Source organism: Candoia aspera, chromosome 6 (genome assembly GCF_035149785.1).
Source record: "Candoia aspera isolate rCanAsp1 chromosome 6, rCanAsp1.hap2, whole genome shotgun sequence".
NCBI classification, from domain to species: domain Eukaryota; kingdom Metazoa; phylum Chordata; class Lepidosauria; order Squamata; family Boidae; genus Candoia; species Candoia aspera.
Genome location: NC_086158.1, coordinates 8,920,978 through 8,938,046, shown reverse-complemented (window position 1 = coordinate 8,938,046; position 17,069 = coordinate 8,920,978). Strand labels below are relative to the sequence as shown.

At 41.5% G+C, this 17,069-nt stretch overlaps 1 protein-coding gene across 1 annotated transcript in view; it reads right to left on the bottom strand.

The window, feature by feature from the left end:
- MCCC1 (methylcrotonyl-CoA carboxylase subunit 1) overlaps nucleotides 1-17,069 on the bottom strand; it is a 34,164-nt gene that overhangs the window by 979 nt on the left and 16,116 nt on the right. Inside the window, exons 8-19 of the mRNA XM_063306397.1 lie at nucleotides 16,950-17,061; nucleotides 15,897-15,978; nucleotides 14,480-14,607; nucleotides 12,589-12,772; nucleotides 11,548-11,657; nucleotides 10,288-10,504; nucleotides 9,166-9,252; nucleotides 6,402-6,451; nucleotides 5,340-5,477; nucleotides 4,300-4,407; nucleotides 1,232-1,303; nucleotides 15-148 (exon numbers count right to left, since the gene is read on the bottom strand). Of these exons, the coding sequence (XP_063162467.1) occupies nucleotides 41-148; nucleotides 1,232-1,303; nucleotides 4,300-4,407; nucleotides 5,340-5,477; nucleotides 6,402-6,451; nucleotides 9,166-9,252; nucleotides 10,288-10,504; nucleotides 11,548-11,657; nucleotides 12,589-12,772; nucleotides 14,480-14,607; nucleotides 15,897-15,978; nucleotides 16,950-17,061 (1,396 nt within the window). The 3' untranslated portion in view covers nucleotides 15-40. The remainder of the gene's footprint in view (nucleotides 1-14; nucleotides 149-1,231; nucleotides 1,304-4,299; nucleotides 4,408-5,339; nucleotides 5,478-6,401; nucleotides 6,452-9,165; nucleotides 9,253-10,287; nucleotides 10,505-11,547; nucleotides 11,658-12,588; nucleotides 12,773-14,479; nucleotides 14,608-15,896; nucleotides 15,979-16,949; nucleotides 17,062-17,069) is intronic.

Below are 17,069 nucleotides of genomic sequence, written 5' to 3'. Positions count from 1 at the left end.
GCAAAACGCATTACCTCCAATCACAGGGAATTATTCTGAATCAGTCTTCCTCTGCTAACTCAACAAGTGGAGCATGTCTGTTGACCTGCGAACCCTCCTGATAAAGAACTTTCTTTATTATCCCTGCGTTCGGAGCCCGAATGGTATGCTGCAGATAAAAGATAGACTACATCAGTCCTGATTTCAACTGAAAACAATGTCTTACAAACAAGATGCACTCTTTAGGCCAAATGATTTAAAATGCACACAACATTTACAGTACATCCTAATTCTCAATTCAGAATGACTTCAGGATCCAACCCAACAACATCCATGTCCTAAACTGATGACTGTGAGCTCTAATAAAAACATGAAGATTTCAAGAAAGGTTTCAATTCTAAATTAAAAGATGCTTTGGAGTTGCTGGTGCTGTCTGAGCTTGATTGTTTGCTTGCAGATGTTTCATTACCTGACTAGGTAACATCATCAGATGTTTGCAAGCAAACAACCAAGCTCAGAGAGCACCAAGGACTCCACAGTTCAACCCTGAGCTACAGAGATTCTCTACTATTAAGTGATGCTTTCTGAGGCTGCCATCATAATGCACCCTGGAACATCATCTGTAGCAGTGTTTCTCAACCTCAGCAACTTTAAGATGCATGGACTTCAACTCCCAGAATTCCACACATCTTAAAGTTGCTGAGGTTGAGAAACATTGATCTATAGGACTTCTGACTCCAATGCCAAAGAAGGCTCTGACTTTGGAAACCCCACCACAGAATTCATCCCCTGCCTCTTTGAAACTACATGATTCGTTTTCCAATGCAATTTCCTCATGCATTGGACTACAGCTGACATAATTCCCTCCCACTGACTGGGATAATGGTACATATGGAGACAGCTGCACTATATTTTGAAAGATCATCCTTTATGGAGCCATAATGGAATATTCACTCCTGCAAAACGTAAGCACTATTACAATCAAGAACTTATCTGTGGCAATAAAAAAAGAGCAATGTCCTGCAACATTTCATGAATTATCCCTGCAACATTTAAAGCACACTTTAGACCAGTGTTTCACAATCTGCTGGCTGGGGAATTCTGGGAGGTGAAATCCACCCATCTTAAAGTTGCCAAGGTTGAGAAACATTGCTTTAGATGGTATGCTAATGAAATTAAACCAAATGAAACCAATGAAAGCACTTAGCATGCAATTTCTCTGCAAGCACAAAAACAGCTTTTATAAAGGTACCTCCATTTTCATAGCTGTCATCACCACAAGTGGGTCCCCAACTTGAACTTTATCTCCAGGTTTCACAAACACCTAACAAATTAAAAAGCAAGCAAGAACTCAGTAGGCTGTTATATTCTTCCCATACAAACTTCACTAGGATTGCATCTCCTATAGACTCAGAGATAGCAAAAGACGACGAAATGATTCTCTGGGCAAAGCGGAAGAACAGAAACGTGCTTTTATTTTTGGAGCTGGTTTTTCCAGCAGGACGTTTTAAAAATAATGCCTATTAAAATGTCGACCCAAATATATTTTTTTATTCCTTCATTACATTTGTAGAGCTGTCCACGTCATGTCTGGGCAGCTCACATAATTATAACGGAACCAATAAGCAAAATCCAAAAATCAGTAAAACACAATAACCCACTTTAAAACCCAATTAAAAACCAAAATAACAACTGAGGAACAGAAAAAGCAGGGAAGTGAATGTCATGAATACAGCCATCTGGCAGGCTCTGAACTATAACCAGATCCCCAGGTACGTTGGCACAACCATGTTTTAGAGCTTTAAAGGAAAAACACTTAAAAAGAACTTAAAAGGAAAAACAGTTTCTTTCCCCAAACAGTCTACTGTATCTTTAAAGTGGGAGAATTGTCTTAGGTTCACCAAGAACATATTAATAGTGGCATGTATGCTCCTAATGTTTAATTTCCTTTCGGGGTTGGCCAGGGTCAGCTCAGCTTAAATGCAGAGCCGCCTGCCTTGCAGGTCAATAAATTGCAATTACCACCAAAGCTCATTTCTCATATACAGGCATATATTCTAGGGATAAAAGTTTGGTAGAGCTTGTTACAATTATCTGTACCTGAAAACAGATTTTGCAGCCCCATAGATGTGAGATTCTGAAAGCCAGCCACTAGAGCATGGTGCAGTGGGTAGTGGCCCTATCCACTTCTGAAGTTGGCCATCAACATGCCATATTGATCCACTTGAGATCCAACAGGTCTCAAGTGGATGGAATTTGCATACCCCTGTGCCAGGGGGAGAAGCAGCATTATAATTTGCTCCTGGCTGCTGTATGAGAAACAGCCTGCAGTGAGTTTTTCTTAGTACTGATCCTTCATGTTTCTAAGTTTATTTATTTATTTTTCAAATTTCTATTACCGTCCATCTCTCCCAAGAGGAGGACTCTGGGTGGTTTACAATAAAGTTCCCTTCGATATGCTAAGAAGAGTTGAATACAAGAAGAAAGCATGTCCATCACCAACTTAATAAAAAGCTGAGGGTTTTCTGGGTTGTGCCAGTTCTGGATCAGTGGATGAACGATGCATTAGAGATATACCTCATGCTGAAGAGAAGAATCTTCCTCTCTCTCCGTGCACAAAACAAATTTGGTGGGGACGAAGGGTTCAGCCTAGACCTATCATGTACATTTTCCACAGGAAATTTGCAATGTAGAATGAAGTGAAGATTCAGAGAGAGATGCAGGTGGACATGGTATTGTGATAGTATCTTCAGCAAGAGATTTCAGCAGGCTTGTAGGGATGCCATGAACCACACAAAGAAGGTTTGCAGTTTTCAGGAAGGCGCTGAGCACTGAAAATCAGAATTCTAGCCAGATAACCATAGAGGAGCAGAGCAGATTGAGAATCATTTGAAAAGATTTTAGAAATCTCTCTGAAATAGGGATGGGCAAAACCTAACCTTCCAGAAACGGAACCTTCTGAAGAACTTCAGAAGGTTCCATCCAGAACAAACTGATCCAGCCATTCCAGGGGTGGTCCAGTGGCTTTTCCAGAAGCTAAAACTCTGAATCAGAAGCAGTTTATGGTGTTCTGGATGTGGTCCAACAACAAATTAGTTTTGTCCAGAAAGGCACATGGGGCAAGAACTGTTTTCAACCAGATGTAGCTGAATGATAAATCTCAGCACCTGTCACAGGCCACAGGTTTCTCGTGTCTCCTCTAAGCTGTTGGGGAGGCACACTAACCAATCAAATGCCATCAGAAACCACAATCTGATGCAGTGTTTCCCAATAAGGGCCATCTAGAGATGTGTGGACTTCAACTCCCAGAAATCTCAGCAGTGGCCATGCTGGCTGGGGAATTCTGGGAATTGAAGTCTACACATCTGGAAACTGCCCAGGTAATGAAGTGAGAGATGTTAAGCAGCCTGAAATAAGTGCTGACATACTAGCCTCTATGAATCATATCCAATTTAAAAAAAAATGTTTGTTGTTGTTTATTCATTTAGTCGCTTCCGACTCTTCGTGACTTCATGGACCAGCCCACGCCAGAGCTTCCTGTCGGTCGTCAACACCCCCAGCTCCCCCAGGGACGAGTCCGTCACCTCTAGAATATCATCCATCCACCTTGCCCTTGGTCGGCCCCTCTTCCTTTTGCCTTCCACTCTCCCTAGCATCAGCATCTTCTCCAGGGTGTCCTGTCTTCTCATTGTGTGGCCAAAGTATTTCAGTTTTGCCTTTAATATCATTCCCTCAAGTGAGCAGTCTGGCTTGATTTCCTGGAGGATGGACTGGTTTGATCTTCTTGCAGTCCAAGGCACTCTCAGAATTTTCCTCCAACACCACAGTTCAAAAGCTTCAATCTTCCTTCGCTCAGCCTTCCTTATGGTCCAGCTCTCACAGCCATATGTTACTACGGGGAACACCATTGCTTTAACTATGAGGGCCTTTGTCATCAGTGTGATGTCTCTGCTCTTAACTATTTTATCGAGACTTGTCATTGCTCTTCTCCCAAGGATTAAGCGTCTTCTGATTTCCTGACTGCAATCAGCATCTGCAGTAATCTTTGCACCTAGGAATACAAAGTCTTTCACTGCTTCTACATTTTCTCCCTCTATTTGCCAGTTATCAATCAAGCTGGTTGCCATAATCTTGGTTGCCATAATTCTGGGAATTGAAGTCTACACATCTGGAAACTGCCCAGGTAATGAAGTGAGAGATGTTAAGCAGCCTGAAATAAGTGCTGACATACTAGCCTCTATGAATCATATCCAATTTAAAAAAAAATGTACCTATTGTCTAATTTAGCAAACGCTTTGTAATTCTTGCATTCAGAGTTACCTTGTCCACTGTCCCTGTCATGGGAGCCACAGCCCCACTCTGATCTCCTCCTGAACTCACACTAGTTAAATATTTTGGCACTGGAAGATGGATCTGCTCATGGCTTTCCTAGAGAGAACAAAATCAACCATAACAGATGAATTCTCCAACATTTACAACTATTTAAAAGTAAATAAATAATTCCAGAAACAAATTCCATAAATAATTCCATAAATAGCATGTCACAACATTTTAATCACTTCTTAGGATAAGAATAGTAGCAATTGACCTCCAATTGCATTCTAGGACCATCATACCATTCCTTTTATTAATATGGCTGTTGATACTGTATGATGTAAAAAAACGCCAAGGTAATATGGTAAATTCAGAATAACCTATTTCCAAGCCTGCTTAGGCATACTGATCTGCAAACTGTGGCAACAATAAGGTGAAACAATAAGAATCAGATGCGGGCAAATTTTTTTTCCACCGAGCTGGCTGTTTGTAGGGTTTTATAGTCAGCTCCCTAAAGGTTGCAGGAAATGCAGAATTGATTTCACCAGCCCAGCCAAGGATTAGATTTTTGGCTCTTTTACTAAATTTAAACAAGTATCCCAAGCTTTCCAGAGGCTGAATGTACGTCTGAATTTTACAGTTTGACTGAAAAGACATTCACATTTATCCACCCAAACTGTCACCTTACTGCCAAATTCTGACAATGACAAATGACAAAAAAAAATATTCAACCCTAGGGTTGAATATGGCCTCTAAGCTACCCTCCCTAGTTTGACACCTATTTTGGAAAGGATGCCCAGCACGTATGACAACGTGCAAGATGTGCAGAAATTTTAATTTTCGGTGGTTTGCCATTAAAGTTTGGACTTGAGATTTTAGGTGGCTTTGGGAATTACAGAAAGGACCTGCGCACTAGCCACAGGCCAGAGAGCCCCTATCCCTGATATTTAGAGAAACGATAGATTAGAAGTCAACACTGCTTTTTTTTTTTTAAGTTCGTTTTCTGTTAATTTTATTCCCCACACAAATGAAGTAGAAAATACTACCAATGAGAAGAGGTAAATGGCAGTGTCCAGAATGACTAGTTTGGACTGATGAACGACTCCATTCACTGAACATCTTATATATTCTATGTCATCATCCCTTGAAAGGCAACCAGAAACGTGGAAAAATTGATCCTCTATCTGAAATACATTTAGAAGGGTTTATGTACCATTCCTGAGGAAATCAGCCTGAGACAGGAAAAAACATACTGCTTGCCAAGGGAATATTTTAGAGGGAAAAAACTAAAAAGAAAAACGAACACGAAAAGAGAAAAACAAAAAAGAACAACTAAAATCTGTGTTTCTTAGATATCAGAAACTTCTCAAGTCTTGTCTTCTCTTCCCCCCCCCTTTTTTTCTGAAACTCAAGGAAATATCATAGGCGAATCCTACTCAAACTATGTTTTAATGTTCCTTGGCAGCTCCAATCTAGTCAATCAGTGTTCTGTGTTACGAACAGATCCATCTGTTCAAACTACCGCACAAATCTCCTAATACCCTTCAGAAAAGTATCCTTTCTACAAATCTGTGTGAGGTGACCTCTGAGAAACAAAAGGCAATGCTTTAAAAAAAAAAAAAAGCTAAGTTTTACTAATCAACAAGGAAGAAATTTTTCTCTCTTCATACAGCGATCGTTGGAAGCCAGAATATTTGGAGTTATCCTAAGCTTCCTTGCTCAAAATAAACAGGCAGTTGGAAAGGTTAAAAGGTTTGCCGAGAAGGCAGAGCTGAAGGAAAAAGTGGAATAAACTCTGGATATCAAATCTGGGAAAGAAGAAAAAACATGGAAAGCAAAAAAGCGCTTCTTCTTTCCCTGTGTCCCCACTTTCTCTGCAAGCCGTTTAGGAAATTAACATTGATAACATTAATCAATAACAACCCTCAATAAAATAGCACAATATAATGACTGTGATATTATATCACAGTCTCTCAACTGTTTTTTCCTTATTAATTCTGTCCAGAAATGAGACTGAGCCCAATAAATTCGTGCCATTCAATTTTTTTACAAAAGCCCACACAGAAAGAACCCAAAGTTGTTGAATATATTATTATGAAGAAGTTTACCTGCATGTCGTAAGATCCATCATGATTGTACTGTATGGCAATATTCACATCTGTTGTAAAAATAAAGATTTAAATTAATTCAAGGGATAGCGAACACTGAAAATCCAACAGTAAGCATATAGTTAACCTGAGACATCAGCAGTAAAACTGACTCTCGTGCAATATGAGTGCCTGTTAAGGTCTGGATGGGGAGCAACGGGTTAAAACTGAATCCTGGCAAGATGGAATGGCTCTGGGTTTGGGGCTTTTTGGTTTATGGAGAATTGCCGTCTTTGGTCTTGGATGGGGTGGCCCTGCCCCAGATGGACCCAGTACATAATTTGGGGGTTCTCTTGGACTTACAACTCCTGCTCGAGGAGCAGGTGGCACTCATGGCCCGGAGGGCCTTTGCGCCAGTTACACCCTTTCCTGGATAGGGGCCCTGCTCAGTCACCCATGCCCTAGTCACCTCCTGTCTTGACTACTGTAACACACTCTACATGGGGCTGCCCTTGAAAAGTATCTGGAAGCTTCAGTTGGTTCAAAATGCGGCAGCCCACATGGTTTCGTGCAAGCCCAGGTTTGTACATGTGTCACCTCTCTTGCAGAAGCTGCATTGGTTGCTGATTTGCTTCTGGGTCCAGTTCAAGGTGCTGGATATCACCTTGAAAGCCATACATGGCTTGGGGCCAGGTTATCTGCAGGACCGCCTTTCCACAGTCACATCCACCTGGCCCACCAGAGCAGGGAGGCGCAGTATGTTACAGGTCCCCCACATTAAGGAGGTCCATCTAGTGGGACCAAGAAGAAGGGCCTTCTCTGTGGTGTCTCCCTCCCTGTGGAACACCACCCCTGCAGAGATAAGATTGCCCCCCACCTTAATACTCTTCCAAAAGGCCCTGAAGACACTGTTTTGCCAGCAGGCCTGGGGATGCCAGGTTGATGTGGAGCCCATCAAGTAGTTTGTTTGAATGTACTGTTGCCGCCAGGGGGGTGGGGGTCTAGTGGGTTTTGTATTTGGGGTTTTATTTTTGTAAGCTGTCCGGAGTCACTGTGACTGAGTTGGGTGGCGATATAAATCTCTTAATGAAATGAAATGAAATGAAATGAAATGAAATGAAATGAAATGAAATCTCTCTCTACCCACTGTCTCCCCTACTTTGCCTGCTGGTTTTTGTTCTCAGTGATCATCTTTGTGGCCTTCTGCTGAAAGCAGCACTTGCCTTTCTCTTGACCAGTCTGGTCCACCTGTAACTTTGCATAAAGCTTGGAGACGGGACCATATTGATCTTAACCAAATCACAAATGGTTTGTGGGTGGTGCAGCTTTCTGCAGAATGTATTTGAATTTATTTTGGTGAAACGGATTTTGAAGCGATGCAAAAGCTCCTATCACCTGTTTCCCAGATGCAAAAGGGCAAGACGTGTTTGCGCATCTGGTGCAGGAAACTTTCCATGTCTTTTCTCCCAAAATAATTTGAGCCACAGCTAAGTCTCTCTTACAGGAGGACCTTCTCCGCAGAGCTTTTTCTAAACTATTTTGCTTTACCTATCTTACCTTTTCCATCAAACTCTCTGCCTCCTCTATCTAATATAGAATGGAAGCCTTCAGGGTTACATCTAGGGCACAGTTAATCATACATAATCCTGCAACAGTCACAGACCTGATTTCTTAACCACAGAGAAAATCAAGCTACATGAAGAACAAGAATTCAGAAACAGACAGGGGCGACAGGAAGCTTGGAAGAAAGTAAAAAATGACATGTTCACAATCAAGTTTCATGCCAAATATATTTTGGAACCATTTCAATGCACTCTTAAAAATAACGGGTTGACTTTGGGATTACAGGTGAGGTAAAGAGTTGCAGTGGCGCTGCGGGTTAAACCGCTGAGCTGCTGAGCTGCCGATCAGAAGGTCGGCGGTTCGAATCTGCGTGACGGGATAAGCTCCCGTTGCTAGTCCCAGCTCCTGCCAACCTAGCAGTTCGAAAACATGCAAATATGAGTAGATTAATAGGTACCACTTCAGTAGGCAGGTAACAATGTTCCATTTAGTCATGCCGGTCACATGATCACAAAGGAAGTGTCTATGGATGAACGCCGGCTCTTCGGCTTTGAAACGGAGATGAGCACCGCCCCCTAGAGTCGGACATGACTGGACTTACTGTCAAGGGAAACCTTTACCTTTACCTAAAGAGCTGGCCAAAGCAGTCTTCATCAGCACCTTTTCCCACTGCCTACCTCAGCATTCATTTGCATCCTTTAAAGGAGATGCTGGGTTGGCACAACATGCAAACGAAATTTCAATGAGATTGAGTAGTTTTGGGGCCTGGCTGCTGCACACAGAATTAATGTTTTGTTTATTTCCAAGAGCTTTTCTCTGGGTAGTTAGCATGTGTTGAGAAGACTCCATTGCTCGGAGAACTTTAAGCCTAGAAAAGTTTTACTAAAATCAAGGGGTCATTCATATTAGTTATGATCAATGTAAGTTTCTTAACCTCAGCAACCTTAAGATGGATGGACTTCAACTCCCAGAATTCCTTAGCCAGCATGGCCACTGCTGATAATTCTGGGAGTTGAAGTCCACCCATCTTAAAGTTGCTGAGGTAGAAAAACACTGATGTAAGGTTTTGACTGGATAGGTTCGTGCAATATGCTACACTAAATCCAATCCAATTGCACCCTTTATATCTCTTTGCCCTTCTCAGCTGCACAAAAATGCCCTTCTCAGCTGCAGAAAAACTATTTTCCATTTTTAGTTATTTATTTACAGTTCAGTCACTTACTTTTTCCATTATCCAGAAGAATCAGGTTTCTAACACAGGGGATATTTATTCTCCTGCCACTGCTGGATGCAAATGGAGAGAACTTATCTAGAATATTCAATATGTACAGAAAAAGATATTTATTTAATACATACTTGAGCTGAATTAGATAATTCTAGCAATATTGAAACCCAACTGCTTGCAGTTTGAGCCGTTACTTTGCATAACACTGCATTCATAGAGACTTTGCACACAGGGACTTCTCAATTCACATGCATTTTTGTGAGCAAATATTCAGACTGGAGTTTTCCATGCAAACAAACTGGGAAGATCTTTTCTGTAAATTTCTTAAATTTCCCCACCTGCAAGAATCAACACTGGATCAGAACAACTGCTATTAATGAATCAGGCCCAAATGTTTGTAAAACAGAGGCCGAATCCCAGTACTTCAGCGGACAAGTAAATATAAGTAGTGCTCATTTAGCGACAGTTGGGACTGGCAACACAGTCATTAAGCAAAGCAGTCATTAAGTGAAACCACAACTGTGCTTATGATCTTACTTCAGCATTCCTTTGCTTTACAGACCTCAAAGGCTGTAAATGCAAAGATTGGTTGCAAAGTTACTTTATCATCACTGTTGTAACTGCAAACAGTTGCTAAGCAAGGACTACCTGCAGTGACTAAAACTGTTAATTGGCAAACAAATTGGAAGTTTTATACTTCCGATTCTAAAAGAACTACACTGGGGGCCTACCAGCTTCTGAGCCCAGTCCAAACTGCTAAAGCCAATGGGAAACTCTCAACCTGTTCTTTCCCAAACCAGATAAAAAAACTTTTTTTGCTTCCCATGGTTAAACTAGAAAATGTTAGCTCTTGATCAGAACCACTGCATTTTGATGGTATTCTTAAAAGATTGTGTGTTTTATTACATTTTGCAGATACCCCAGGATCATCAACTGAAAAGTAGTTAAAAAAAAGATACACACAAATGCCTGCACTTATGCTGGCTGGGGAATTCTGGGAGTTGAAGTCCACACATCTGAAAGGGGCCAAAGTTGAGAAACACTGATGTACATTGTATGTTAGTAATATATAAACCATCTTCTTCATTAACAAAACAGGAAAAACTGCAGCTTTCTTACCTTCTGACTGAAGTCTAAAGGTATCTGTCATGACTTTCTCTTTCAAAATGAGCCCAAGAGCAGCCTGGCACAAACTCACTTTTGAGATTGCCCGTTTGGGTGGAAAGAGCTCATCATGGTGTTGAGGGATAAAATTAGTGTGAACGTTCCCAGATTCAAACTCTGGATGGGCCGAGAGATTCAGTAAGAAATCCACATTGGTACTCAGCCCTACAATCTGCCAAGGGAGGAAGAGATGCACCAGAGAAAGGCAAATCAACAGGCGTGCTTTGGTCCTTCCTTCAAACTAATAAATCTGCAGCAGTTTATGCAAGACTGAAAGATTGATTAATTCATTGATTCAACTTGCATACTGCCAAACCGATAAAGCCTTATGGGGGTTTATAACCACACACAATCGTACAATTAAAATATCCACAGTGAAAAAAAAAATTAAGAAAGCAATAGTTACAGAAAATATACTGTAGTAATAATAAAGAGATAAAAGTATACCACCAAGGGCCATGAATTCTAGTCCCACCTTAGGCACCAAGTCAGCTGGGTGACCTTGGGCCAGTCACTTTCTCTCAGCCCTAGGAAGCAAGCAATGGCAAACCACTTCTGAAATCTTGCCAAGAAACTTGGAGGGACTCATCCAGGCAATCGCCAGGGATCAAAACTGACTTGAAGGGACAAATATACAGTACACACACACACACACACACATGTTGAGGTTTTCCTACTAACGATTAAGACTGCTATTGTACCTAATCATTTTGGCCCGGTGAAGAGGTTGCATTTGATTGTCTCCTAGCACGTGCTTTATGCAAATTGCCTGGGGGGAGGAAACCTGCCCGGACTTGTTTGTTTCTTCCTCTTTTTTTTCTCTGCCGGCAATGTAGCCAAGCAAGGCTTGCTCCAAAGGGGAGCTAAGTCCTTTAAATACGTTTTGCTTTTGTTTTGCTTTCTGTAAATAAATTATTTTTATAGAAATGCTTGGTGTGTGACTTTTTTGACCTCTCCTGGGCTAAAGGCTTTCCCAGCATCTGCCAACAACACACACACCTGGTATTGCCCAAAGGCTCAATATCAAAATAATACTATCTACACCAGTCTTCCCCAATTCACTGTTTTCCAACATAATGTTGGGCCTCTAGCTATCTTGGTTGATAATTCTGGAAGTCATAATCTCTACATGCTGGGTAGCACCAGACAGGGGAAATCTAGAAAATGCTTTATCAGATATGCCACTTTAAAAACCTAACAGAGTTTTACACTTACATTATATTGTCGAAGGCAATATCTTAATTTCCTTAAAGCAGCTTGGCGATCTTCCGCCCATACAACTAATTTAGCAATCATCGGATCATAGTATATAGAAACCTCATCCCCTGAAACAGAAACAGACAGAAAAATGATTTACCAGAATAAATATCTGAAGGAGGAGCCAGTTCATTTCCCATTTTGTCTGAGTTTAGGACATTTGCAATAAACTACAGATAGTCCTCAACTTATGACCATTCATTTAACAATGGTCTTAACAGCCTTGGAATGGGTGCTTTATAGCCTGTAAAGCTCTTCTGAGTGTCACAAAGTGTCGCGCCCCCCCATGGTCACATGACTGCATTTTAAGCACTTGGCAACTGGCTCGCATTTTCAACCAGTTGCAGCATCCCACGGTCACGTTCTGTGACTTTTGTGCTGTTTTTCGCTTTCCCATTGGGGAAGCTGGATTCGCTTAACAACCACAGTAATTAGTTTAACAACCTGAGATTCGCTTAACGACTGCTGTAAAAATGGTCATAAAATTGGGTCCAGTCACATGGTGACTCAAGTTACAACCGCAACAACTTACGATGGAAATTCCAGTCCCAATTGTGGTCACAAGTCGAGGACTACCTGTAAGCAACGCTTTCCTAGCAAGCTACCCACAATTCAGTAAGAATGCCCTGCGGCTTGAAAGAGCGAGTCTAGAAACTATTCTAGATTAACAATATCAACTGTAAGTTTGACACTAAAGATTCCTTCTACGTTAACAATGAGGCTCCATGCATACCTCACAGAAGTATACTACTGAGATTCTACTCAAAAATTGCAGAACATTTTGAAATCAAAGTCGCATAAGCGATATTAGAACTGATGGCAAGAAGGCTCATAAGGCTTCACCTCAACATTCAAAGAAGAGAGATCATGATTTGGAACAAGAGTGGGAAACCACCGCCGTGGGTCACCCGCCACATGTTTCAACAAAGGCAATCATCAGCAGGACCTTTAAAACCCGAACACATTTTTGACAGTCCCCGTGACAGGGTTTCATTTTACCTTGTCTTACCCCGGTTTCTATCCTGGTACAGCTGTCATCAGGTGGTGTGGACAAATGCAGTAAGGGTCCAGCTCCTGGCATGAAGTTATTGTTGGGATCTTCAGCGTAGATCCTAGCTTCGAACGCATGTCCACTGAGGACAATCTCTTCCTGAGTCAAAGGAATCTTCTCTCCTGCAGCAACCTATAAAGAGCAGCATTGTTCATTTCCTCTGGACAATAATGATCATCAAAGAATCACAAATCATATGGTAAATAAAGAGGCGAACATCTCCAAGGGTTTACTTAATATGATATTGAGGAACTGCAACCTGCAAAATTTGGGTTAGAGCATTAGGGAATCGGAATATAGGAAAACTTCAAGAAAAAGTACCTGGTCACAGGCCAAATAAATGAAAAGGGTTCTGGGAAGAAGATGATTTGGTAGAAAGCAAGCTGCCCTAAATTGCTTCCTCTAACTCTGTCTAGCATTTAAAGACAGCATTTCCAGTGGAACAGAAGAATGTTTTATGATTTGGGGAGCAGATGGAGTTATCTTAAGTTATCAGCACAAAAATATTTGTCAGGCATAAGATATGCACCATTAAGTAAATATTAGAAGAGAAAATAACATAGAAAGGGAAGTAACTTTGAAGTCACTGGAACCGTAAGAGAGCTGGAGAAATATAGAAAGGGACGACTCCAGCAGTTCTCCCTTCTGTGAATGGTTCAAATAGACCTATTAAGCAATTCTTCTTCAGCTTGATGTAGAAACGCATAATGATTTTAAGTTAACTGGATATCTTTTATGAGTCTTCTAGCCTGTTTCAGCCTCTAATACATTTTGACTTTAGTTTCGGATCAAATACCATGGGTCTAAGACACCAAGAGATTCATCTCAACACAGATTTGACAGTACACTTAAAAAAAATCCAGTGTTATATAAATTGTTCAGCTAAAGGCTTAAATAAAACAGCCACATGATTTTTTGAATACAGCTAGTCCTTGAGTTACGACCACAACAGGGACTGAAATTTCCATTGTAAATTGTTGCGGTCGTAAGTCGAGTCACCATGTGACTGGTCCCGATTCTACGACCACTTTTACAGTGGTCGTTAAGTGAATCATGGGTAGTTAAACCAATCATGGGTTGTTAAGCAAATCCAGCTTCCCCAATGGGCATTTTTTGCCTGAAAACAGCACAAAACCTTGCAAAATGTGATCATGTGACTGTGGGAGGCTGCAACTGGTCATAAATGCAAGCTGGCTGCCAAGCACCTGAAATGTGATCATGTGACCATGGAGGTGCTCAGAAGTGTTTTATAGGCCATAAAGCACCCATTCCGAGTCCGTTATAATTTCAGGCCATTGTTAAACAAATCATCGTAAGACAAAGACTACCTGTACAGAGCAATCATCCAAATGTTTGCATAATAATCTGAAAAAAATCCTGCTCTTAGTAATACATTTCCTGCCCATCAGGTAGCACATGATGCCAAGTTCATTTCCTGCACAGACTCTTGTTGATAATCTCTAACCATTAAATGTTTCCAAAACCTCTTGTTCTGTCTCAATTTTTGCTCCTCCATCCAACTGGAAAACTGAACCCTCTCAAGGACTATGGGTGGAATTCTGCCCCACCAAAGCTTTCCCCACCTGGTGCCCCAATGATATTGCAGACCAGCTAATCTTTCCATCCTTGATCTCCATAAGGGTGAATGTGTGAGGGTAATTGCATCAATGGGGGTGTATGCATAAACCCGGTGCCACCTTCTGCCCAAGCCTAACAAGAAAAAAAAATTCTGTGTATCTCCTTCTCTCCACATTTAGACAGAAAGAGTATAATTAACTGCCCCAGGTGCATGAACAATCTTGCTTCTTGAGAACACGCCTGCTCTTTATTACTTCTTACCTTCAGTTGCCATTCCACCAAGTCAGTCCCTGTGATCATCTCAGTAACTGGATGCTCCACCTGCAGCCTGGTGTTCATTTCCATAAAATAGAAATTATGTGCCCTGTCCATTATAAATTCCACTGTCCCTAAAATATTTAAGGAAAGCATAATATACAGAGGTCAGAATAGTAAAGCCGCAAATGAATCCAATCCCAGTATAGCTAAACTGTCCCTGAGATTCACTACTTAAAGCAAGCATTATAAATCAAAATAATACTTTAATATACACACACTCACACAGGAAAATCCTTCAGAAACCAAAATTGCTCAAGTAATTAACATGTGAGAGCCAGCCTGGTGTAGTGGTTAAGGCATCAGGCTAGAAACCAGGAGACCATGAGTTCTAGTCCTGCCTTAGGCACAAAAGCAGCTGGGTGACCTTGGGCCAATCCCTCTCTCTCAGCCTCAGGAAGGAGGCAATGGCTAACCACTTCCGAAAAATCTGCCAAGAAAACTGCGGGGACTTGTCCAGGCAGTCTCCGACAATCAGACATGATTGGATTTTTTTAAAAAAATTAACACGTATCTCTTTCAAAAGAAGCCTTAAAAACTATTAGGCTCTGATGTGGTTCGTTGCAGCAGATTTTGATCTGAATTCTCCAAAACGCAAATGAGGTAGGAAAAACCTAGAGACAGACTTTTAGAATTCTTTCCAACACTTAATAGCAGCTCCACTCAGGGTCATGTGACCAGGAGGCTGGTGGGGGGACGGCTTAGAACGGATCAGTGGACAGCATTCTGAGCCACTACCCAGCCTTTCTCACCTTTTGACCCTGGAGGAACCCTTGAAATATTTCTCAGGCCTCAGGGAACCCCTGCCCATTCCAGGCTCAAATATAGGCCAGAAGTTACAAAATTATTATATTCGTTTCATGGGTAGGCCTGTACGTATGCATTAACAGTGTTTTTAAACTAAAAATAATGAAACTTACCTCTTTAATGTGAAGTTGCCTGAATTTGAAATAATTTTTTAAAATAAATAATGATCTCCCAGGGAACCCCTAGGGACCACTCGTAGAACCCTAGGGTGCCATGGAACCCTGGCTGAGAAACCCAGCACTAATCAAACTGCATCTCCTGCTGGGGATGCACTGGGGAAATTTCACCTGAAATGTTTTTTCTTTGCAGCCCCCAGCCAGAACTGGCTCACTTGTTAACTCTGGCTTCTTCCCCCCTCCTCCAACGTGGTCCTATCCTGTTCAATTGTCAGGGAGTTAACTTGCTGATGGATAGAAAGACTTCCAAGACCCTTTACGTAATTTCTTTCCAACCTTCAGGAAGAATAAAAAGGGTAATCTCATGAATGGATGGATGGATGGATATCTTTCCCTGTGAACCTGAGTTTAGCACTAAAAGGAAGCTGAGCTTGAAATACCTGCTCCAACATAGTTCACAGCTTTAGCTGCTCTAACAGCTGCTTCTCCGAGTTTTCTTCTCACATCAGGCTTAATTCCTGGCTAACAACGATAGCAATAATGTTATGTTCACACAATGCAGCATGACGCACTAGTGTTTTTACCGACTGAAATTACGATTCACATTGGAAAACTGATATAAAAGTTCTTATTTCTTAAACGCAATTCTTGGCTTTTATGTCCACTTACAGCCAATCATAGGTAAAGGTAAAGGTTTCCCTTGACGTAAAGTCCAGTCGAATCTGACTCTACGGGGCGGTGCTCATCTCCGTTTCTAAGCCTTGGAGCCGGCGTTGTCATAGACACTTCCGGGTCATGTGGCCAGCATGACGACTCGGAACGCCGTTACCTTCCCGCCGAAGCGGTACCTATTGATCCACTCACATTTGCATGTTTTCGAACTGCTAGGTGAGCAGGAGCTGGGACTAGCAACGGGAGCTCACCCCGCCGCGCGGTTTCGAACCGCCGACCTTCCGATCGACAGCTCGGTGGTTTAACCCGCAGCGCCACCGCGTCCCTACAGCCAATCATAGTCCCAACTAATTCAGCTTCGTCAAACCCAACATTCTGGAAAGAGAAATCCTAAATTCTTTTAATATATTGGCAGAAAACCTCACATATGCAAAACATTCAAAATACAAATGGGGTTGCAATTAATGGGCATCATAGTCCTGCCCAAGCTGCTAAGACATCACAAGCATTTTAAATGCATTTTAGGAACATATGAGACAGAAAGAACTTTCTAGAAAAAGTAATTCCTTCCGTTGTCATAAAAAAGGAAGGATAGCTACATCACACATTATAAGGAAACTGCACTCTGTTCAATATGGTAGAAAAAAAATTCCATGTTAATGTGCCTTGAGAGTTTTGGGACCTTGAAGAAGATATTATTTTCTGCAAAAATAGTACCCTGAGACTGCCTTAACAGCAAGCATAAAAGCAACAATTATACTAACACAATAAACAGAAGAAACACGGCTATTTGAATTATCTTTCAAAAGCTGTCCACTTACCCCTGGAGCTTCCTCAATAATTTTTTGATGTCTTCTCTGTACGCTACAGTCTCTTTCAAACAAATAGACTGCATTGCCATGATGGTCGCCAAATACTTGAACTTCTACATGCCTGTTTCA